This window comes from Ursus arctos, unplaced genomic scaffold (assembly GCF_023065955.2).
Source record: "Ursus arctos isolate Adak ecotype North America unplaced genomic scaffold, UrsArc2.0 scaffold_9, whole genome shotgun sequence".
NCBI lineage: Eukaryota > Metazoa > Chordata > Mammalia > Carnivora > Ursidae > Ursus > Ursus arctos.
Genome location: NW_026623111.1, coordinates 50180660 through 50206455, shown reverse-complemented (window position 1 = coordinate 50206455; position 25796 = coordinate 50180660). Strand labels below are relative to the sequence as shown.

At 34.0% G+C, this 25796-nt stretch overlaps 1 protein-coding gene across 5 annotated transcripts in view; it reads left to right on the top strand.

Annotated features, from left to right (window-relative positions):
- EPHA5 (EPH receptor A5) overlaps window positions 1-25796 on the top strand; it is a 336182-nt gene that overhangs the window by 259965 nt on the left and 50421 nt on the right. For 3 of the 5 annotated variants that reach the window (XM_057309796.1, XM_026508978.4, XM_026508977.4), the window contains one exon: window positions 21279-21344. The exons of the other annotated variants lie outside the window; for them this stretch is intronic. In XM_057309796.1, coding sequence (XP_057165779.1) covers window positions 21279-21344 — 66 coding nt within the window. The remainder of the gene's footprint in view (window positions 1-21278; window positions 21345-25796) is intronic. 5 annotated transcript variants of the gene reach the window in all.

Sequence of the window (25796 nt, the reverse complement as noted above, 5' to 3'; positions counted from 1 at the left end):
TTTTTCGTTCTAAAATAAATGAAAGATAAATAATTCAAATATAGAGACTTTCTAATCTTTTTAGGCTAAAATCGATTACACAGAACGTCTTGTAGTCTTCCTATCTAAATACTTTTAAAAATAATGTAGGCAGATATCCATCTTAAAGGAAAAAGTGCCATTTAAAAAATAGATTTCTAACATCTTAAGATTCTGTCAATCTTAGAATTTGTGTGACCTTCCTGTTTACGGTGCTAAATATTCCATAGAACATTTTCTGCAGGGTTTAGATTCTCCTTTTTACTTTCTTTACCATTAATTTTTAATTTTTTTTTATTGGACTACAAAACAACTGACATGTCCTCAGCAAACCATGAGCCAATTACCATAGGATGAATATAAATTAGACCTCCTGATATGCACAGCATGTTGTAATTGTTGTTTAATTTTTTCCTTTTATCACTAACGACAATGCACATTGATAACTTTCTTACTATACACTAATTTTATTGTTTTTTTCTCCTCATAGATACTACTTTATAGATATAAATTGTTTAATGAACTAACTTTTCATTAATGATTTTCATCTCCACACTGCCAGTTACATGTTTGAGAAAGTCTTTTATAATGTTCTTCCCCTCTTTTCCTTTCCTTTGAAGATGATCTGATTACATTAAGTTACTGTTTTTCTGTTTCCATTTCAAACTTAGTGCCTAATTCTTGATTACTGGATACTTCTTAACCTGATATAAAGCTTAAATTAACAGGATTTAGTGATACAGAAGATAGAAAGGAAAATTTCATTCAGTGTGGAGAAACTTTCTTCTTTGAACCTTGGTCAGTATAGACATCCTGGTATTAAACAATATTTTTTAGTATTTTGTTTCTGATCCCTCTTTATTACATGCTCATGAATTTATTTTTTAATCATTTTTAAAAGAATTATTTATTTGAGAGAGAGAGAACACAAGGGGAGGGGTAGAGGGAGAGTGAATCTCAAGCAGACTCTGCACTGAGCATGGAGGCCACTTGTGCTCAATCCCACAACCTGAGCCAAAACTGAGTTGGACGCTTAACTAACTGCACCACTCAGGCACCCCTCATGAATTTATTTTTTAAGAAAATTCCAGAGCTTTGCTTTTTTATTTCAATAAATGTCACAGGTATGCTCAGAGGTTAAAGATACACACACATTATACACATGTACTCCCACACGTTTGCACATGTTCTTGCAAATAAGTACAAAGAAGTTGAAGCTGTTCACCAGTTTTAAAAATGGAAAACAAAATAAAAAAACCTAAGAGGTGCAAGAAGAGGTGGAAGAATTTCCTCAAGCTGCTTAGCCTTTGATGTGATTTTAAGGCTATTCATATGTGACTTTAATATAATGATACTCCTGAAATGATAAATTTAGTTTCACGGGTGGCTTCATGTAAAAAAGATTATTTTCCGGGCAAGAGACCTTCCCTTGTTTGTCCTGTCCATATTCAAATCCTCTGGCTAGACATACAACTGCTAAATCCTATTTCCCTCTTTGTTAATGAAACAATCAAAACTCAATTCACTTGAAATGTCCCATAGTTTCTGAGTGGAAAATTCTTCAATGGATATTGTACTTGAAGGCTAACTTATCAAAATTTATATACTGAGACACATGTTGGAAATTTAAAGGAAAAAAAGTAGATTTATGTAAAATACTGCTTTAGCTTTTTTATAACTTAAAAATAATATTAAAATTTAGCCTTTTGTAAATTTTTTTTCAAATCTTTTAATGACAACATGTTATAACTGACATACTCTTTAAATAATCCAAACATTTATTGAACATCTATTACACATCAAACACCAATGTAAGTCCCAGGCATGTGAAATAAGAAGGTAATGTCCCCTTCTCAAGGTGTTTCCACTTTAATTTAGTAGTCAGATCAATGGACAGAATTTCGTAAACAGAATAGCAACAACTATGGATAAAGACAGGGGTTTAAACCATTCTTAGTTTTGTAATAGCTGGTTAATTTCACTTCTGTGTTTTTTTTTCCCTTTTGTTTTTTTCCCAATTGAAGTAGTTTTAGATCATCATTTTATACATGTCTCTCTGATAGATGTGTGCTCATCCTGAGCACACAGATTATAGTGTAGATTCTCAGTAAATGTCCAGTGATCTTATCGCTGGAAGAATGAAGCTAGAGTTCGGGACTCTTGAAAGTATGCTGATGCAAACTACCCTTCCAGCATTACTTCCATGTGTTTTTGACCTGGACTCCTTTGGTTGCATATGACAGAAGCCAAATTCAAAGTGGCTTGTTCTAAAAGAGAATCATAGATCATATAGATGAAAAGTTCCAGAGATATTTAAAAAAATCCAAAATACAGACACTTATTGATCTAGGTGCTAAAACAGTATCTGCTATGCAATTGGTGGCACATGACTGAAGGGTGCTGTGGCACAAATATGGTATTTAAAGCCACTCATCAAAATGTGGTTATTTGGGTGGAGCCCAGCAACACTAACATTGAGAGAGAGTGAAGGAGAAAGATCTAGTCAAAGGAGATTGAAGAGTGGCCCATAAGGTATCAGCAGACCAGACAATTATTGGATCACTGAAGCAGGAATGGTCACTGTACTGAGCCTAGCTCTGACCTTAGAGCTGCTGCCTTTCACTCTCAGAGCTCATTTGGTACAGGCTCTGATAGGAACCTAAATTCCATCTCCACAGACTTAATCAATAGCACTGGGAACTTAAATAAGAAGAGGAGGGAAATGTTACACTGCATGGCCCAGCACAGTAAGAGCTCACATCTGAATCTGAGGACAGGGTCTGTGTCATATAAAGCACATGAACTAAGAATGCGGAAAGAGGATCTCTCTCTGTGCCTTTTTTCTTATGCTTCATTTCATGTCTCAATATTTAAACCTTACCCACATGTCAAGACCCACATTAACCATTATTTTCTATCACAAAATCTTCCTTAATTCCATTAGCCAAAGCCTTTTTTCCTTCCGCTCAAGTCTCAGAACAATATATCAATATTTCTCATGAAATTTAACACTTTCAACCGCAAATTATAGTATCTTGAGTAAATATCTTCTCTCTTCTTCAGTATTTAGAAGATAAAGACTTCTGTGGCTCTCCCACATAACCTAATTGAATGAATACCTCATAAATTATTGAATTAAAGCTAAACTGTGCATCAATCTCCATTTGAAGTGCTTTGTCCCTATTAATGTTGATAGTTTGGAAAATAAAACTGTTAACAACACTGACATAAGTCTAATAGAATACCTAAACCAAGAATGTGCTTTCTTCCTTATTGCTGGAATATTTTGTGCCATCACAAAATAAATGCAGTGATTTCAAAGAAGTATTACATAGGAGTTAAGAAATCTTCACCAGACGGGGTGTCTGAGTAGCTCAGTCAAGTAAGCATCCAACTCTTGATTTCGGCTCAGGTCATGATCTCAGGTCATGATCTTAAGGTCATGAGATCAAGCCCTGTGTCCTCAGGCTCTGTGCTCTTGGGAAGTCTGCTTAAGATTCTCTCTCTCTCTCCATCTGCCCCGCCCCCCACCCTGGCTCGTGCTCGCTGTCTCGCACTCTCTCTCAAATAAACAAATAAATCTTCTAAAAAAAGAGAAATCTTCATCAGCTTATATTATTTATTTGACATTTGGATATGCTGATGCTAGTATGATAACGCACCTGGTAACATCTAGCCACAGTAGTTTTTGTTAATAATAATGTAGGTCAATGCGTTTGTATTTCTCTCCTGATTCACTTCAGATTAGGGGTATCATGAATATGTTGGCATATGTAGCATTTCTACCATAACTAGGATTATATAGTTTCAAAACTTGGTAAGTTTTGATAAGAAAAATGATTATATGAAAATATTTTGCCTACTATTACTTTGTTTTAAAATACTGATAAATAGCCAAATATTTAAAATCACAGATGCAATCACTGATTTTAGGAAAGCTCTCATTAAACGCAAATCTCAGTGGCTTATGAATTGGCAGTAGATGTGACTTTATGAAACTGTAATAAATCCAGGCATGTGTATTGATTTAATATCTGAGAGTTGTTATTCCTTCTATTTCTCATGATTACATGCTTTTTTCTTCAAAGGCTCTGAATCAAAGATAATTAGAGAGAAGATCATAATTTATTAATAGCTGACAAATGGGGATCAGGGCAGAGTAGTGCCAGAAAGACTAGGAGCATAGCAACAACTAATTGCCCACTGTGGGAAGTAAATCGTCCTAGGAAACTGAGCCCAAGAGAGTTACTGGTTCAATTGCTCAATGTTATTGAATATCCCACCCGTGACTTCTCACAGATCAAACATGGAAACATCATTGTAACTCTCAGGAAGTTCTATTGAAGCAAACATTTCGAAAGAAAAACTCTATGGTACTGAGACAAGTTAATATCATTGATTTGCAAAAATAAAAAAAAATATAGCAAAGAATCTAAAGACTCTCAGATTTCATCAAGTATGAAGCATAGGGCAGGTCAAAAATCCTAACTACAAGAACAAAATTTGCTCTTTGTCTGAAGTTCTATTTGCCCGAAGCTCCATTTCTATAAGATGTGGAAAGAAAACATGCTGGCATGCCAGCAGACACAGGGCTCTGACAGAAGATGCTACTAGGTTTCTGGGAATCTTACCACATCTCTCTGAGCCCACACAGGCTCTCACAGGAACCTGATACCCAGTTCTACAGAGAAAAATCAATAGCACTGCCCTATGCCAAAGGGTAGACCATCTATTCAACAAAACTCAGTTAATTTCCTGAGCCATGTCTAGGAGTATATCTATTGATGAGAAATGAAGCACATGACAATAAAATGTTCCAAATGATTTTAAGCATCAGCTAAAAGCCACATTTGTTTAAGATCTGTGCTCTTTTTAAAAACTTGCATAAACCTGGAAAGAAAGAAATGTTTCTAATGGATTAGCAACTCAGTTTCAAACAGCTGAATTCTTTATTGTGCCATGTGGAGGAATTGACATTGGATGTATTTGATGTCTGCGATAGTTTTAGTGTTACGAAACATATTATATCCTAATTATCTTGCTTACCAAAAATCTTTGTACTATAGCTCACTCCTTGCTTCTCATTATTTCTCACTCCCCTGACTTTTTAATCTCACAGAAAAATGGCACTTTTCTGTGTTAAATCTTTGGCATGCATTTGCTCTTAATAGTCTACAGGCATTGCTCAACTCTCTCATAGCATCAATACTGCATAACAGTGTCAGTGAATTTTAATGATTATTTTGGGGTTCTGGTCTTTAATGATGGTTTCATTTGTTTATTTTTTTAAAAGCGTATTCACTTTTATTCCCATTTTTATGAGCTGGTTTTGGGTTCCATATCTCCCTCAGAATCATTGTGTGTTGAGTTCTCTTGAGTCAAGGTAGATTGAAAGGCAAGAAAGAAGGTTAAAATTTATTGTAGGTTGTTTGTTTTTTTGCCTCCTCTTCACACCACCACTTCCATCTTGAAAGACAAGATATCAAAGTGGCAAGGTGGACCTCTTTGTGGTGATTAGTGAAGGAAAGACTCCGTTTTTTAGATTTTCTTAGGTTGTGCTTAGACCAACGTCATAATTCCTCTTCAGTGTCTCTCCAGACTGAACATTTCCTAGGATTCAGATGTTCTCATGTATCTCACAAATACCTCTTCTCCACCTCCAAGAGCTCTTCATGCTTCTGACTTTGGGAGTTCTTGCATTGCTTTGAATTTCTATGCCTATTTTGTTGATTTTCTTGAAGCAAATTTAGTAGGCATTGGTTAAACTGATTCTATCCATAGATGATATATACATTGTGCCGACCTTAAAAAAATCTATGATGAGTTTCAGTTGAAGTCATGTAACTTTGCTCATTTAGTACTTTAATTGTTTAATACTTTGATTGTTTGAAACTTTCACTGTTCAATACAAAGAGATACCTGGTACAAAATATGGAGAAATAGTACAGGTAAGAATGTAAGGGTAATTGTAATAGTCAACCACAAAGCAAATATTTGAACAAACATCTTTAAAAATATGTAGGAATATAAAATTAAGTGAGAAATTTTCTACATTAATACGATTTTTCTCCTCGATATTCTAGAATCTTACCACAAATCCTTACTGCTAAAGTTGTTTGTAAGATCTTCATATGCCAGTAACACATGCTACTTTTTTAAGGACACAAGCTCAGCACAATATTTAAGCAGTGTAGATACTAAATCTGTAAAATTTTTCTGATTTTCTTAATTTTTTACAAGTATAATTACCAGGAGAATGCCAATCTATAGGTCCAGTCTTCCTGAGAAAACTTTTAAGATGAAATTTAGCCACCCAGATGACTAATTTCTATCTCATAATGCCAAAGACAATATAAAATCTAAAAAGTTATCAAATCAGCATGAATTCAGTAAGCACGTAAGTAATGTTGAATATTGTTTATATATAAATTTTGTTGAGACAAATATATGATAAATCAAAATTCTACATTTGTATGACTTATATATTTTCTAGTATATAAGGACCTCTTGATTTATTCTGATGTCAGTATCTGACTCTTTCTGATGTAATCTTATTCTAGCTGTTTCAAATGTATAGTTGTCTTCTCGATTTACCTCTCCTCTAGTCATTTGTAATGTTATGGGCCAGGATAAATCCAGCCTTTCCTGGAGCCTTGGAAAACTATAGTTAATCATTTCAAACCTGTGCTAGTTTATATCATCACCCTCTAGCTCCAACAGGAAAATTGCTTTTTTTTTTCTTTTGCAGTTTTATAATACAATCGTTATAGATCTTTTTTACTCCAAATGCTTGTATTTTTTCATCATTTGAAAATTAATTTAAACCTTTTGGTTCCTGGATATTAACCAATGTAGTATTCCTTTTTATTTATTATTTATTTATTTTTTAGTTGATATACATACAATAATATACTAGTTTCAGGTGCACAATATAGTGTTTCAACAACTATATACATTATGAAATGTTCACCATGGTAAATCTAGTTACCATCTGTCACCATACAAAGTAATTACAATATTATTGACTACATTCCCTATGCTGTGCTTTTCATCCCCATGACATTTATTTTATAACTGGATGTTTGTACCTCTTAATCCCCTTCATCTATTTCATCATCCCCAACCGTCTTCCCCTCTGGCATTTTGAATTCCAAACAGATGTCTATTTTATATCCAGTATTTTTCTGCCCAAGAAAGAGGCTTCTAAATGTTCGTCCCAGAAATTGAAATGAAAAGTCCTTTCGTACATCTCATCTCTCAGTGTTGGAACCTGTGTAGTTTGGCCCTTTGTTTCCATCATTTCTCAAAACCAGGGTGGCTGGATCCTGCTGCTATGTCTCCAACCCTTTGAAAACCCCCACTCTAAGAGGACTCCTAAATAACCCAGTTTGGAAGTCTATCAGGGGATCATTTCAGTACATCATACTTCCTGAAGTGAAAGTCATTATCAATTCTGCTTCCATCTCCAAGCTCACTGTATCATAATTCCTTAGACCTCAAATATGGAGATTGCTGGACAGCTTTAGCTATGTTCCTACATGTCTCCAACTTTAGATTAATGTCCATTTCCTTAGATGAACATCCTTAGATGTCATTATTTTGACATTACCAAGATCTCTTGCCATCAGCCTTTTCTGTACATTTCAGTCTATATTCTGCATTGCATGTTACATAGTTGGCATCATTAAGATGATTGTCCTAATTTCTTACTAGCTAATTATGTTTACATTTCTTAATTTTATGATTAAAAATTATATGGAATATTGGGGCACCTGGGTGGCTCAGTCGTTAAGCGCCTGCCTTCGGCTCAGGTCATGATCCCAGAGTCCTGGGATTGAGCCCCACATCAGGCTCCTCTGCTGGGAGCCTGCTTCTCCCTCTCCCACTCCCCCTGCTTGTGTTCCCTCTCTTGCTGGCTGTCTCTCTCTCAAATAAATAAATAAAATCTTTAAAAAAAATTATATGGGATATGGAAGACAAAATACAGAAAGAAAATTAATCATATTTATCCACTAGAAGCAATCAATATTCATGTTTTGCCATCCATATTGAGATCTTTTTATATATAAGGTGGAGTTCATAATTTATAATTTTATTTGCTGTTTTTCTTTGACTTAGCATAAAAATATAAAGTTTCCTTGTGTAGTTAAAAATATTTTAAAAGTAAAATTTAGTAGCTCTTTGATATTCTAATGCCTGACCTTTCCCATATGCTTTCTTTTTGGTTTTATTTGTTTCTTTTCCTTACTTATTATTGTTATGAGGGAGAGGAGTTGCTATTTCTATCTTTAATGTCCTTAGAATGTATTTGTATTATTCAAAGTAAGGATCAATGAATATAAATATTTTTAAAATGTTGATACATATTAACCAATGGCCCTCCTAAATCGTTGTACCAATTACCATTCCTTCCAACAGTGTGTGACATTTCCTGGTGGTACACAAACTAGCCAATCTGCTAATTTAATAGGAAAAAATAGTTCTGTATTTTTAATTGCATTTCTTTTTTATTTTTGAAATCTAATAAGTTTATTAATATATATACCATAACTGTATTGTATATATATGCAATATATATGTATTAATATATATATACAATAACTGTAGTCATTAGGTTTTTCTATTACCTGTTTCATAAATTACATATACATGCTCTCTACCTGTTTAGACTAGTGGAGTCTTATTTCTTCATATAGTAAAGTTATATCATTAGAAGTGTCAGGATTTGTTTACTTTTTAGTGATGCTTGTTTTGCATGGGATACAATTATTAATTTTATCTTTTGGGGAATCTAAATTGATATCTTCTACAGATTTATGTCAGTACCAACACTGTCACCCTCCCTCAAAACCGTTTTAGGTCTCCACCTGCAGCATATACTAAACAAGTGTGCATATAGACGTTCTTTTATCTACACTGCTTGGATATCAAAGCTATTCTAATTGGTCTAATTTGGACCAGGATCATATTAGTTTAAATACAGTTTTTAAATATTTTTCAATGCTTGGTCAGGCAAATTTCTGCTAGGAAATCACGTATGGTCATAATTACTAATATTTTATGTAAGTACTCTTGTGGGTACACACATTTGTATACAATTGTATGTATAAAAAACAATTGTAACCATAATAAACCATTATTATGTTAAATATGTATGTAACATATTAAAATAGTTAACAGTTATCACCCTTATTTTCAATTTTTAAAACTTATGGCAATTACTGTAATATATGATCTTAATATTACTGACCACTACTAATAGAAAACAAAATACACTTAAATGGAATTTGAATGGTTTTATGTGAAAATGAACATTTATTTTCCTTTTAAATCAACCTCATAATTAATCCAGTTCTCATATGTTTATCACAAAATAAACACATTTCATGTGTTTTTATAATTTAAGTATACTTCCACAATTACTTTAATTATTTGAGTGTGAAATAATTAAATGGAAACATTAGTCCTTCTGACTTCTCTACCATATAAGTTCAATGCTGAGATATGTGATTCAACTCTGAAAAAATATTCAACAGCCATAATGGAGGGAGCTAAATAAATCAGAACTTACATATTAGCTTATTCTTTGATTAATCTCCTCTCCTCTTTTTTGACCTACTCATTTTTAATTGATATTATTCTTTCATTAAGACAAATGGCTGCTTAAAACAAATGTTACTATCAGAGCTATGTTTAAAATATATTTTTTTTAAGCTGGAAAAATTAGCCTCACTTTTCCACAACTTTATCTGTCCTTACTTTTTCCTCTCTACTTCTTCCAAAGTAAATTAAAACCTAAAATAGCAAAGCACAGATAGGTTAGTCATGAGAGTCACACACTCCTCTCAAAGGAGGTTCAAAGATAGACTCATTTCAGCAGTGAAGTGACTGGAAGAGAAAAGCTCAGTAGTAACTTTAGGCTTGTACAAATGGAGGTAATCGATGTTTGCTCAGTGATGGCATCATCCTGTAGAAGAAAGCAACATATGATTCAGTATTTTGTATGTCAACACTATTATTGTGCCAGAACAGAACTAAGATGCCAGTTGATTGCAAAGATGAATCTATGTAATTTTCCTTTATTGAACTAGTAAAGATGATCTCTTCTATGGAAATAAACAAAAAACACCCAAATGAGAACAAGCAAAGGCTATTTATTAAGAGATTGTTATAGCAAGGGAATCAGCCACCATCACTTGCATCTGGCAGAAACCCAAAGGCAGGCAGTGGAGTGTAAAACCTTTAGAATGAAAAGAAGGGAAGGCTTTATTTTTGCCCCGATTGGAAGTTATTGGCATGGGGTAGCTGGCGGTGGGCTAACTAGAAGTGGAGCATCCTGTGGGATTGGTTAAGGGACCATGTTTGATTTGTTCTAGTTGGTCCTAGGTTGGAAGAGTGCACAAAAATTAGGGAAGCTGGCATTTATTGATATAGTCCTGACCAATTGACCACTTGGGTCAATTGCTACAAGCTTATGCTTTGGCTTTCTATCTAGACTGGTGGCTGCAGGTTTGGTATCAGAGTTCTATTTTTTTATTTGGTCTACCCATTGTCCATTTGTATAGTCTCATTTATACATTCACTGTTTAGTAGTACAGGTCTCTTTATAAGCTTAGTTTTCAATCACAAAAAAAACATTTTTAAAGAGGAAAAGCTTTAAGGAGTATAACCATGAATGTACTGGGAATTCTTTTTATTAAGTGATCAGATAAATAATTTCAGGGGCAACTGGGTGGCTCAGTTGGTTAAGCATCTGACTCTTGGTTTTAACTCAGGTCATGATCTCATGGGTCATGAGATCAAGGCCCATGGTGGGCTCCACAATCAGTGCAGAGTCTGCTTAAGTTTCTCTATTCCTCTCCTTCTGTCCACCCCTCTGCTCACTCCTTCTCAAAGTAAGTAAGTAAGTAAATAAATAAATAAATAATAAACACTATTTCAAATCAGTATCACTTTGAATTTTATTGGTTTATGAAAGAAACCATGTTATTCAGAAGTTAAAGGATAGAAATTGTTTAAGAAGAATTTTGTTTTATCAGATAACTTTAGAACCAATATGTCTTTACAATGCCAGAAAAGTGGGAGGAAAAAAAGAGGAGGAAGTGAGATTGAGATAAAGGTGAAAAAAATTACATTTGTAGCTGTTCTTAATAGCAGACTTTTCCTTTTACCTACCTGTTTGCCAGTTTTTGAGGTCAGATCTCAGTTTGTGGCCTGTCCTACTTACCTAATGCCTACAATGTCCTATTTCCTACTTGCTATTTGAGGAGGAAGTTGAGTTTTCAGAAGAGTGTAACTGAACTGAAGGAGAGTTCATCCACCAGACACACAGCAAACCAATAAAAACTGGCACCAGGCTTTTGAAGTGAAGAAAGATAGCTGGTTTATTTGTGTGGTGCCACCCAGGAGAATAGGGAGCTAGTGCTCAAAAGTCCCCAACTCCCTGATGGCTTGCAAGGGAGGATTTTAGGGACCAAATCTGGGGCAGGGGTCTTCTGAGAAGGTGGGCGCCATTGCCTGGAGGCCCAGGATGTCATGCTAGCTCATGTTCTCGTACCACTTCCTCTGGTCCCTGGGGGTCTTTTCCATTTCAAAAGATTTGAATCTAAAACAAATATATTTATTCTTTATGTTAGAGATTTCATGAGGTGTATATATCTTTACAGTAGTGCTGATTAACTACTTGTCCTACAGCTTCCTATGAATAATAAGCAAGCATTCCTATCCGTTGAGCCTTGGCCTACATGTTCTTTGGCCAGTTGAGCCATGTCTGGGAATGATATGACCTCTAAGGTACATTCTTCCATCTGAGCAGACAAGATGGACATGGGCTTCAAAATACAGATACTTGATAAGAGTATGTGGACCAAATATAGTAAAAAGGCATTAGTGTTCTGTTGACCATATCTAAATTATAGCTTACATATATTTATGCATATAGTATGTTTATACATATTTTCACATATATATACATATGACATATATAATTGTAGACATATAAGTGTATAGTAATATAGTAGTGACATTTAGTTCTTTAAATTTGAATAATAAACATTAAGCAATGTATGAAAAGGTGAAACAATGTGATTTTCCTGTTCAAAATATTGCACTGGAGCCACTTTTTGCAAAAGTACTTGATGTATCATGTAATTCTTTTGGCTATGGCTCACTAAAGCAGATTTTTCTGACCTTGGTGACCTATAAGGTTTGCTTTTTTTTTTTAAGATTTTATTTATTTTTTTTGTCAGATAGAGAGAGAGAGAGAGCACGATCACAAGCAGGGCGAGCGGCAGGCAGGGAGAGAGGGAGAAGCAGGCTCCCTGTGAGCAGGGATCCGGATGTGGGACTTGATTCTAGGACCCTGCGATCATGACCTGAGCCAAAGGCAGTCGCTTAACCCGTTAAGCCACCCAGGCGCCCCTAGCATTTGCTTTTTTAATGGGATTTGAGTCTTTGACATGCTTCCTACTTTCATAGCGTGGATATTCTAATAGTGAGACATGTCATTTCAATGTAACACAATTAGTATTGTATTTTTAACAATTGATACAAGAATAGAATAGAGGGTATGATTATCTTTGCTTTAATGAGTACAGAAACATTGTTGCAGAAATGGTAAATTTAAGCCAGACCAGGAGAATGAACAGAAATTGTATCGGTTCACTGATAGTGTGATGGTGTCCTGTGACTCTCTAGACATCTACAAGGCCATCCACAGCCTCAACCTGTGACCCTCCCCAGCCTCATCTCCAGTCCTTTCTGCTGTTTTTGGCATGAGCTTTCATATATACAAACATTATATATATATATATGAAATTATATAACTCAATATATATGCGGTTCTGGTTTACTCGAGCTCAGTAACAGTTCAAAGAAAATCTTTTATGTCAAAATATCCACTTCTTGAAAGCTCTTCTGACAAATCTGTGGCAAAACTTTGCTTTCAGAGCAAAGTCAGAGCTTTGCTTTCATCTAACTTTATATAAGTCTGTGGTCCAGTAACTACCAGGGCAAAATAGAGATGCTGAATACAGATAATTTTATAGTTTTGTTGCTTTGGTTGAGATATTATGACTTCTAGTTAATCCAAGTAACTAGTATTGAAATACAGAAGTTCAAAAGAGTCTATTGTTAGACATTCAACTTGCCATTAAAAGAAACCTGTAAAGATAGATGTTAGAAAGAAAGAAAAAAAGAAAAAAGAAAAAAACTTGCGGTTTAAAAAGGTAGAGAATAGGATGAAATTTATAGTTACCTAACAAACCAGTCTTAATTGTAGATAATATAAATTAACATTGTAAACAAATTGCAGAATTATTTAAAGTACTTACCAGAGAACAAGTTGTTTTTAAGCACGTCTAGGCACTTCAGAAGTTTTTATTAACATGCAGACCATTAATATGCTAATTACAAACCTTTCCCTTTGTATTCATTAGGCAAATTCCCCTAACACTAGTAAAAGGCACATCATTCAATACAACAATTATTTATTGAGAACCTATTGGATCCATGGTTGTCCATCTGGAGGAAATTCAGAATCCGCTAACAGGTTTTGAAAAATAATGACACCTGGATCTCACAACCGAGCTATTTTGATTTAATTGTTCTAGGGTGAGGCCTGGAAATTGTTTTTTGGTTTTTGTTTGCTTAAATATCACCTGTTGCTCTAATCTGTAGCTAGGTTTAGGATCTTTGCATAATGTGAGTAGAAAGTTGTTTCTATGTAATTTCTTATTCTGAGAGCACAGCACATAGATTCTTAGTAAATGTTCGTTAGTAAGGAGGATGATTGTGTCTACTACAGCAGCCAAAAGTTTACAAAAGGTGATTAATATTTGGTGAAATTCATTTTGAATGCTTAAATATATACTGGAATAAGCCGACTGAATCTAACATGTTCAATAACATTTGCTAGCTGCATCCGTGCCTTTAACTGTGGCATTCATGGAAGAAGAACCTGTTTTATAATGATCTTTGGCCCATTAGAATGATTAAAAGAAATACAGTGAATCTTCATTAAAGTACAGCTTGGGAAATAGATCAATTGAAATGTTGTCTAAAGATAACTCTCCTCAAGCTTTCTTTCTACTTTCATGTCGTGTTTGATATGCCTAGGTTCTAATGGTTGTTTCCACAGTAAGAAATAAGGAGAGTTCCTGATTCCAAAGTTAAAGTCAGTGAGTTTTTTGGTTTGTTTGCTTTTGTGACTTCGTCCTTAAGGCAAAGGGTGGCTGCACATGGCACACTTAGATTTGTAGAGTTTGGGGTTTTGTTTTTATTTTAGAAATCCTTGAAATGTGTATAATTTATTTACCTCAGTCACTTATATGACTTGATCTCCATGTTATACATGCAATAGTAGAGTGTGGGTCATTAAGTACTTTTATGGCATCTATCCTTTAATACTTTCAAACAAAATTTGGTATATTTTGCTACAGTAAAGGCTAGCCCCTTATACAGGGATTTTAAGTGTTGTATGTAATTTATTTTGAATTAATTTATCAGATTTTTTTTAACCTGGTAACAAACTACTGATGGAAGAAAGAAAGGTCTATTGCAGAGTTCTCTGTAACAACATCTTAGGTTTTCAACAAAGGGGTGGGGGCTGTGGCTGGGGGATTAGGCAGGAGGGAAAGGAACTGGAAGATGTGGAAGGAATTGTGCTTCCAATGAAGTATGAGGCAGTGACTGGTGCCCACATCTTACCTCCACAGCTCCCTTTCAGTGCCATCTCGAGAAAGCTGCTTCTTCTTTGAGTCCTAGAATTCTTAGTTCTAAGATGAGTATACTAATAGGACATTTCAGGCTTGAAACAGGAAACACAAGGAGAAAGAAAATGTGTTGGAAAGACATACTCCTCTTGTGTTTCTCCTTTACTCTCAGACTATTACCATACTCAAAATGCTTCTGATACCAGATAGGTGCATTTTGTTTTGTTTTGTTTGTTTTTCTACATCAAGCAATTCTCTATGACATCAGCTGGGTGGCCTGCAATTCAATTCAGTTCTGACAGTAACTGGAGTTGTCCCCACAGGTTACGGACTCAGTCCCACGGGACTACCCTCTACTTCAGAGAGCAATCACAAGCAGTCGGTCCCCAGGTTGCACACAACTTCTGTCCTGCCATCAGGGGTTCTCATGACCTGCCTCCTTGAGTTCGATCATTTGCTAGAACAGGTCTTAAAACTCTGGGAAACACTTACTTACATTTACTAGTTTATTATATAATAAAGAGTACAGACGAAGAGCCAGTTGAAGAGATACATACGGCAAGGCCTGAAAGGGTCCCCCAACTGTGAGAGCTTCTAGTCCGTGGAGTTGAGTTGCATCACCCTCCTGGAACATGGATGTGCTCACCAAACTGGAAGCTCTCTGGACTCTGGACTCTTGGGATTTTTACAGAGGCTTCATCTTGTAGGCATGATTGATCATGAACTCCATTTCTAGCCATTCTCCTCTCTTTGGAAAATGAGGGGTGTGACTGAAAATTCCATACTTCTATTATGACCTAAGTGTTTCTGGTGACCAGCTTCCATCAAGGAGACGACCAGGAATCACTTCATTAGTACAAAAGACATTCCTATCACCCAGGAAATTCCAAGACGTTTGGAAGCTTTGTGTCAAGAACCAGGGTGAAAGATCAAATATTAGAACAAGAGATGCTCCTAGGGCTGTTATTACTTAGGAAATTATAAGAGTTTTGGGAGCTCTGTGCCAGGAACTGGGGTCAGAGAATAAATGTTGGAGCAAAGATTCTCCTAGCACCCCTGTATACAAGGGTTTAAGGAGTTCTGTGTCAGGAACTGGGAAGTAGATACCATATATATATCTCATTATTTCACAGCAAGATATGAGAATGATAGGCTTGGAACTTGATTAGGTAAGACTGGAGATCCGCTGATGTTTCAAAACCCATCTACCAGGGACTTGTACTTAGGTATGACAATTGTTGGTAAGGCATCTTGGGGTAATAGGGAGGCATCTCTAATTTTTGGTGGGGGATAAGAACCTGTATAGTGAGAATGAAACAGAGAACTAGAAAAGAAGTTTGAAAAATTACTGCATATAACAGTATCCTATTTCAATTTGTCTGGACTATGACTTGGAAATAGTGATTGAATTGCACATATAAATCCCAGTACGTATGGTAGATGTGGTATTCCCCTTGGAGTTACTCAAAGACACGATTAAAAAAATAAAATAAAAAGTTCTTTATAAACATTTTGCATTTCCTTCTCTTTAAGGTGGAATAATTTTATGCCTTTGTGTGAGAAGCATGGGGACTGAAGAATAGAGTTTGGGAGCCACGTACATTATAATTATGCTTTTTATCCCCTGCTCAGTATTTGCAAAAGATTTCTGTAGTGTTTTAGCCTGGCTTCATCAGGAAATCAGTACTAAGTCTTAGAAGAGGTCAGGGAATTAAGACACAGATGCAAAAGATACTGCATTATAAGATTTTTTAAATCTATAAAATGATTAACACTGTCAATGTTAATTATCAGTGAACAATTTCCTTAGTTTCTTTTGTTATAAATATTTCGTAGACATTGAAATTATTTCCATCATTTAAAAACTGAGAGTGTAATATACTGACAGTATATTGTGATAAACCTCATAATTGGAATTGTTTAAATAATTTGTTTCACTTTCTTAAAATTATAAAGTGAAATAACCACAAAAAATTGAAAGCAGAGAAAATTAAAATGACCACATAATGCTAATTGATGCAACATTCCAACAATAGCTCTTAAAAAACCACTTTTGTCATCATTTTACTTCTCTGCACACTAATTAAAATAAATATATGTATCATCTAGATTTTCATTGCATCATAGACTCCACAAATGTGTTTTGTTTACTTCAAAATATTCATTATTTAGTTCCTTTAATATGGCCAACCTCATGCATATTTTCTGCACCTCACTCTTTTCCCTAAGACCAGATTATTATAAGAATGTCAGTTTTCAAACTTTTACCATGCTCACTGTGAGCCTGGGACAGGGCAAAGAGCAGCACATGTATTATGAAACTCATTCTTCGAAATTGCATTATGTGGGACAGTTTCTATTATTATCTCATTCACATCCATGACTGGTTTACCCAAACGATCCACATAGTAATGGATGTATCCAGGACTGCTCCTAGTTTGACTACAAACTCCATGATCTTAATTCTTTTGCTTTGCAATGGTGTCAAAAGGTGAGGACGTTTTTTATTGCTTTTTGATAGGTTTTAGAGGATTCTGTTCTAAAAGCTTGGTGCCATTTTTCAGTGACCTGAGTGCCAGTCTGTTTTTTCTAGTCCTGAGTACCATCAGTTGTTGTTATTGTTGTTTTATTTAAAAGGGGTAAACAACAGAGCCCTTTTCGTTTTCTTAACCTTTTTATTTTATTTTTTTACCGAGAAACTGAAAATATCTGTTACCTAATTAAAGTACTTGTTTTGTGAAATTACTCTTCCTGCTTTGCTCTCATTTATCTGTTAAGGTCTTAGTGTTTTTCTTATCTGCTTGTATGATCTCTTGTTTAAGAATTTAAATCATCTATTCGTAGCCTGTAGTCTTGGTTCTCTGATCTACTATTATTGAGAATTTCTTCCCTAGAGTTATAATCACCTTGCTTTGGTAGGAGGGAGGTTATCTTACTTACATTGACACACTTCATGCATATATTGATCAACTCTGTGTTAAGTCCTGGCTAAAGTAATTCTGTTTGAATCTTCTTTGGGTCTGGAAAGCTTCTGTTATCATATTTTAATCTTCTGAAGGACAAATCGAAATATCTTGTTAAAACAAAGACCCACAGTTTTTTATTATAAGCCTGGAAGAGCTAAACTATTTTAAACTTGGCTAATAATGATCTTGTTATAGCTGCATGCAGTTACTTACAGACTTCCAGGTGCTGCAGACTGATGAGAATGCAGATGGGGCCTGTGTGGAGCCACAGCTCACAGAAATTAGATTGGCTGCTATTTCTAGCACATTTTGGTTTCTATTTCTAAATTATCTCTGAGGCTTGTAAGCATTTTCAACCTGTACTTCCAGTATTTATTGATTAAGGAAAGAGCATATATACCATCTGGTGCTGAGGTATTACTGTGACAGCATCCTGCGTTTATTTTAGAAGATTTATTTGGGGGGTTACGCTTACACTTCAGATAGTCCTCGTAAAGGAACTTCAGTTTTAATCGTCTTAATAATGCATAAAATGCTGTGATCACTGCTAAATCCTTAGAAAAAATATTTTATGGAAATGATTTTTAAAAAAATTACATTGGGCCTTTTGTATTTATAGCAGTCGGTCTGAATGTAATCAGCTATTTAGTTATATTACAAATGGAAATACTTAGTATGATAATATTATATGGTTCATGAAAAAAACAATTCCTCAGAGATAATAAGAATCTAGTCCATCACTTTGATTATGATGTTACTAAGACTAAGCTACCACTTTTCTCCCAAAACGTGTGCTATGCCAGATCCTGATCTAAGTGAAGATATATATATATATATTCTCTCACTTCATTTTCACAAAACTGTTGAGATAGGATCTGTTATTATTCCTATTTTATAGCTGTCAACTGAAACACAAAGAGGTTAACTAATGTACCCAAGGTAATTTATTTGTGCCATCTGAAAAAAAGTCAGACACTATCAGTGCAAAATCTAAAGGAATGACTCAGAAAAAAAATAGAAGTACAAGTGTTTGATTTTACATGATTTCGTATTTTTGATTAAAGTTTATTAAAACTTTAAATTAAAATTCTAGTGATAAGTAAGGCGATTTAAGTTCATCAAGACTAAAATTTATGGATTTGATGTTACAGCGAATAGCGTGTGTGTGTGTGTATGTGTGTATGTACCAAATTGTAAGACAAAAACCTTATTATAATTCTTCAAATTAGGATGACTGAAACAATATTATTTTTAGGATCGTCAGTGTGTTTTTTGTCTCAGGACACTGGCTGAATATGAAATCCTGTTAGGTAATGGCAAAGCACAGTGAAGTTACCACCTTCCTAAACACAGCTCTACATGAGTTAATAAACTGTGTATAATTTACAACTAGAAGTGTGTTTGTAATTTATTAGGAGATCACATCATCCTTTTTTTTTAATCATTGAAAAATAATCAGATACATTTGTCAACAATTACTATTTATTAATTATTTATTGAGTTGGAACTGTGCTGTTTGAAATTAACACATATATGCAAACTTTCCACATTAATAACTATCAGTAAATTGAGCTAATTGTGCCATAGTTAATACCAATTACAGTAAAACACTGACGACTTATGCATGCCATTCATTTCGTTTAAACTGTGAAGAAAAAGAAAAGATCAAAGAATCATCCTCATCTTAGGAAACTAATAGTCTAAGAAGAGGAAGGCAAACATTCTTTAAGGGCAGATAGTAAATGTTTTAGGGCTCTACATTCTCTGTCACAGCTACTCAACTGTGTCATAACAACACTAAACAAGCCACACACAAGTAATGAGTATGGCTGTGTTCCAACAACACCCTATTTACAAAATCAGTGGTAGGCTAGATTTGGTCCATGGGCTGTAGTTTGGCAACCCCGAATCTGAGTGCTGGTACAGACAGAAACAGGAAAGTTGATTTATATAAGAGATCAGTACATGTTTAAGACATTAATGAAATAAATATAATTATAAAGAAATATATTAAGATCTGCCAAAGTATTTCACAGATGTTTTAACTACTCTTTAAGTATTTTAATATTTTGATATACCTTAACTTTGAATTTCATGATCTCTACAGTGAAATAATTTTAAGGTATATTTTTTAAAAGATTTAATTTATTTATTTGAGAGAGAGTGAGAGAGAGCACAAGCACAGGGGAGCAGCAGGCAGAGGGAGGAAGAAGCAGGCTCCCTGGACATGGGGCTCCATCCCAGGACCCTGGAATCATGACCTGAGCCGAAGGCAGATGTTCAACCGACTGTGACACCCAGACACCCCTTAAAAATATATTATAATAAATAGTCAAATAGGAAATAAATGTCACAGTGGCCATTTTTATATACTAGGATTCCACTTTAGTGATAGCCAAATTCCCAGAGAGTTAGTAGTCCTAAAAATTAAAACATCATCAGGTTCCAAAAAAAAAAATATATATATATATATATATAGAGAGAGAGAGAGAGAGAGAGAGAGAGAGAGCATTTCCCACTTTTCTTTTGAAAAAGACCCTTTGGAATTTGATTTGGAAATACTTGTCTACCTTGTTAGCATTTCCAAATTTGTTGTATGTTTATATTTCACTTTCTTCTCCTTATTTGTTATAAAATAGAGTAGATACATCTCAAATAATTACAGTTCAAATAGACAGATTTTAGACAAAACCCTAGGCCTGCTGGTTTATGTATCACTGCTGAGCTCATTTCGCAGTTCTCTTGAAATCACTAGAAAGGCTATTCATAAATTATACGAGCAAGTGAATGCATTGAAGCACTAAATAACTTCTATGTTATACTCTGCAATCAGTTTATGTGGTTTCTAACGATAAAGTGCATTTTAGTAAGCAATTTACTTGGTATTTTCTGGATTTTTTATGAATATGTGGAAAATTTGAATGAATCTTAAATGTTGAAATATCCAGAAAAGTGCGTGTATTATATATAGTTTGCTTTTTAAATATAGCAGTAGCTCTACAAATATATATTTGGAGATGCATTTTTTAAGTCTGAATATGTAAATTTAAATTGGTACTTTTCCATAGGTGATTGGGGAAGTCATGTAAGCATAACATTTTCAATAGGTTGTGATAAATAATGCCACTGGCATACGAAATCAGTGGGTCAAATTAGCAGGACATTATTCTCCCTCCTAATTTGTAGGCTCTATGCAAACATGTATTTAAAGGACAATTTAGCATGTCTTCCGAATATAAATTTTGCAGGAATTTCTGAGGAAAGATATATTTAAATGGGCTTACATCTTTATTTGTATGTCTATATTAATTGCATAATCAAATGCATTGGCTCATTATATTTCCTACTGAATAAGCATTTTAAGTAAAATAAAAATAACTATTTAATATGGCTCTGTATTTCTTAAATCCATAAAATGCTTTTTAATTTGAAAGGCATTGTGGAAGAAATTTAATTGTAATGCATTTAGGGATTTTGCTTTTGAAAAGCAAAACAGACACCTGTCTAAATTCATAGTGTCTTTATGCTATAATGAGGGAGTGGGATCTCTTCCTTATCTTGGGCTCTCTTGTTTGCTTTTCAGTTGCTGCGAGTGTGGCTGTGGAAGGGCTTCTTCCCTGTGCGCTGTTGCCCATCCAAGCCTAATATGGTTAGTGTTCCCCTCCCGCTTTCACTCCTCTGTAATGTCCCACCTATATGTATTATCGTCAGCATTCCTTTTTTATTTTTCTCCATTTGTGTACATTTTAACAGTTACTGCACCAGTTGTAGAAGAGTAGATTAAAACTGATTTCCAAACGGGAATCTTAACAAGTCATTGGATAATGGATATTTTCAAATGAAATATACATATAGCACATCATCTTATGTCAAGCATTCATACTTCTCTTCCAAAGCTTTTACTGTGGTCCTGATCTAAACCAGAAGTTGTAAGACTGTAGCATTTGTTTTACATTTAACATGTTGCTGTGTTTGTTGTGCCATTAAGATTAAAATCATATCATATATGGAAGTGCTGAAATGCTGCTTCGAGGTGAAATCACCATTTCTCTCTCCCAGAACCATGGAATGACCATAACTTAACTGGGATCTTCTATTTTTTTGTAATCTTTGTGAATATGTGTGGCATTGGAGAACCACGTGTAATTTTAAATGGTTTATTTAATATTTTCAAGTTGAATTATTTTAGATATTAGAAGTGCCAGTGAAATAAAAAATATGCACATTTTGGGGATCAGGGTCTAAATGGGATAGTCTTAATTACTTACAAATGCAAATCCTAAATATATATCTGGGGTATAGCTATAAGGCTGTAGGCTAGGAGGAAAGGCCAGAGACCTAGTGTGCTATCTTGTAAAAAGTGAAATAATCTAGATAATTCCTGCCCAGACTGAAGAGTCGAAATCCCTGCACTATTGTATTGAGCTGTTATCGGTAGTCAAAATTTGCCTGGAAAATATATTCGAAGTTGCATTTTAGAGAAGTATTAGGTTTTCTTGGGGCACTTTAAATTGTAACCTGCATTCTCTAGGTGTAAATTAATTTTTGTTGATTAAAAAAACTGCTGTGAATATATGCTCACGTGTGTACATGTGAGAAATGGTGGAATGGATACCAGTGATCTTTGGAGAACGAGAGAAAGTAACACGCAGATTGATAAAACTCAGAGATCTTTTTCTCAGTCTTTTGAAATTTTTGTACTTGAAAAAAGTTTTGAAGTTAATATGAAAGCACAGATTTGCTTCGCATGATTTAACTTACTCTGAAAATTCTTTCATGAGCATGGGGCTGTGGTGACAAACCAAAAAAACCTGAAATCTGGCAATGGCTAAAGTATAACATAAATAGCTTTACACTGTGATTTTTTTACTCTATGAAAGCCAAAAAACAAACAGCTGTTGAACTGTTCATGCTATTTGAATCTCGAGTATAGTTGTTATAAGAGATAGATCATCACTGATGTAGAATAAGCAGAATTTACATCTTGGAAAAAAGATCGACATCCAGGATTACCTTGAAGTAAATCTCAAATATAACCTTAATGAGAGTATAAAAATTTATGAAGACATGACTTAAAAAGTATTGGCAAAAACAAACGTTAACTAGATTTTAAATGCTTGATTTTAAAAATAGTATCTTTTCCCGCTATACAGTTGGCTCCAGGGAGTTTATAAAATAAATAGAAGAGGAAAAGTGGAAAGGCAGAATGCTTCCTTCACAAAGGACACATCAGAAAACCTAATAACAGAAACGTTTTTCTAATATTTTTATTCAAATAACATTAGTAATTGTGGAGGCAGTGAGTGCATTTGTGTGTACATGTGTATTTTTGTGTGTGTGTGCGCATGTACACACACACACACACTGAATGAATGAATGAATGAATGAATGAATGAATGAATGAATGATTTAGCCACAAATGTCCTTAGATACCGAATAAAATGCTAACGGTTTTTATGGAAAAATTTATGGAAGATCCAGAATTTTTTTAATGCATTCTTAGTAAAACAAAACAAAATAAAGCAGAAGAAACAAATTTTAATTGATTTTACATAAATCAGACTATAAGAGAGTTATCCAAAATTATTACTGGGAAGGAATGGAAGCTGAAGATGTTTTTATTGTTATGTTTTCTGAAATTCCACTTTGTAATGGAATGTCAAGTCACTAGAAGCTTTCAGTTAAAAATACTATCTGTTTTGATTAAAGCATTGAGGAGAAAACAAACTTTTATAGTGGAAATTAAGGGCTGAGAAGAATAATTTTCCTAGTACAGTCAATACTGAATTACTGAGAATACTGACATACTGAAAAATCTTGACCTGAAATCTTGTCATCTAATTTCATGTATAATCAAATCAGTATGAGTCAATTAACACATAAATATTTTCCAATGGAAGAATATTCTATCAGCATTTGTGAACAGACATATTTACAATTATAGAGCAAAGGTTGTTGGACATTTTGAGATTGTGAAATCTCACTGTTTTTCATTTCTGGAAAGACCACTCATGTATAGTTGGTTTTGACCTTAATGTAACGCAAAATATAATGTATTTTATACATTTATAATTTATTTATTTTGTATTACATTACAAAGCAATTAAAATTGCCCACTGTAAATTCACTGGCTTTTAAAAATACCTTGACATACCTGTGGAAATCTCAGGGTCTGAAAAGCATAATCTTGAAACCACTGATTGAGATCTTTGATCCTGCAGTTCAACTATATTAATGCTTCTTCAATTTTCCAGAGTTGTGAGTTTTGCTGTGTTATATATCTCACCAGAAAACCATGCTCCATTCTTTTTCAAATGCATGGTGTACCATTTATAAGATGAAATTGGTAATTAGATGTTGCCACCTTTGATCTCAAATTATTTTTCATCACTCTAGTTGCCCACTTTGTGTGAAATCTGTGCCGTTATATATAATGTTAATATTTCAAATATTCTTTCTTCTTTGACTTCAATCTACCCAATAATAGAAAATATTTCTGTAGTATTTATGAATGAAACCTAGAGGCCTAAATTTTAAGTACCCAAGATTGCCTACATTTTTAGGAGAGGTATTTTTATTGGCTGTCTTTGATTTATGCCATCATAACTGTCTTGAGATTTTAATTATTATTTTACTTCTCAAAGGAAATCTGTTTTTACAAATATCCAGTGTTGGATGGATTGTTTTTTAATGTAAATAAGACATTAATGTGTGTAATTTCTAAAATAACATTGTCATTTATCCTTTAATATTCATTTGTGTTTATGTTTACAAAAACCAAAATATGTTTATAGTATAATATTTATTATAAGTCCATCTGAAAGATCCCGTGGTCCCAAAATAGCTTTTACTTTTATTTCTTAAATTCAAACATATGTCAGACTATTTTTTTCATTCATTAATTTTCATGCTTTTCAAGTGTTTTCATATCACTTACTACTTTTTCTGAAGTGTTCAAGTGGCAAGGGAAATAGTTTTATATTCTCAAAACAGAGGCATTAAAGGTTCATTTACTTATCCTGTGACTTTTAGGAAATCAATCTCATTTTCCTGGAGATTTTTAAAAATACTGTTAATCAAATAAATGAGGGAAAAACTCTAGCTTCTGTCATAATGCAGAGGTTAAGACCAAAACCAAAACCAAATCAAATTTCTCTGACCAAAAAGATCACAAATTATATTGAAATATTATCTTGGGGCACCTGGGCAACCCAGTCAGTTAAGCATCTGATTCTAGATCTCAGCTCAGGTCTTGATCTTAAGTCTTGATTTCAGGGTCCTGAGTTGAAGCCCCACATTGGACTCCATGCTGGACGTGGAACCTACTTAAAAAACAAAAACAAACAAACAAAAAAACCCGATTATCTTAATGTTCCAATGAACTATTTTTCTTTCTCTATATTAAGTGAACGTTTCTTAAAATTTGAAGTGAGCAAATTTTTGCTTCCACATACATACAACAAAGATTATTTCATTCATCTTCACAACATTTCTGCCAGGGAGGTATGTGGAAGTACTATTCATTTTATAGAGTTAGGAGAGAGAGATAGAATATAAAATTATCCCTTATAATTCTAGACCCCCATTTAAAGTGCTCATAGCAAGCAGATGTAAGGCTTCCCTCAATATATAGAGAATATATTAAATTCCAATTGAAGGCTTGCTATGTAAAATACAACAATGAACTGCTCCCAAATCCCTTTTTATAGTACTTGTGGAACCTCAAGTAAGAGACAGTATTGAAGATATTAAGTGAACCTACTCTAATTGAGAAATCCAATACTCATATTCATGAAATAGTTTAAAAATTAATAGGATATTACCTACTCTCGCATTAGAACAAAATTTATTGAAAACAGGGAGACAGTCTTCACATGTCATACTTCGTGAAATGTGTTTTTATATCAAAATTCTAAGTCAATTAAAATTTAACTCAATGTTGAAAAGTCTACAATTCATCTTTGAGTATTTGAAAGTGTTTAAGTCTTGCTATTGCTCATTCTAAAATGATCTGAAGAGTTCATTAATGAAAAATTTACCAATTCACATGTACTATACTATTTTGGAAGCTGTTATTTCAAAGGTATTCTTTTTTTCTATG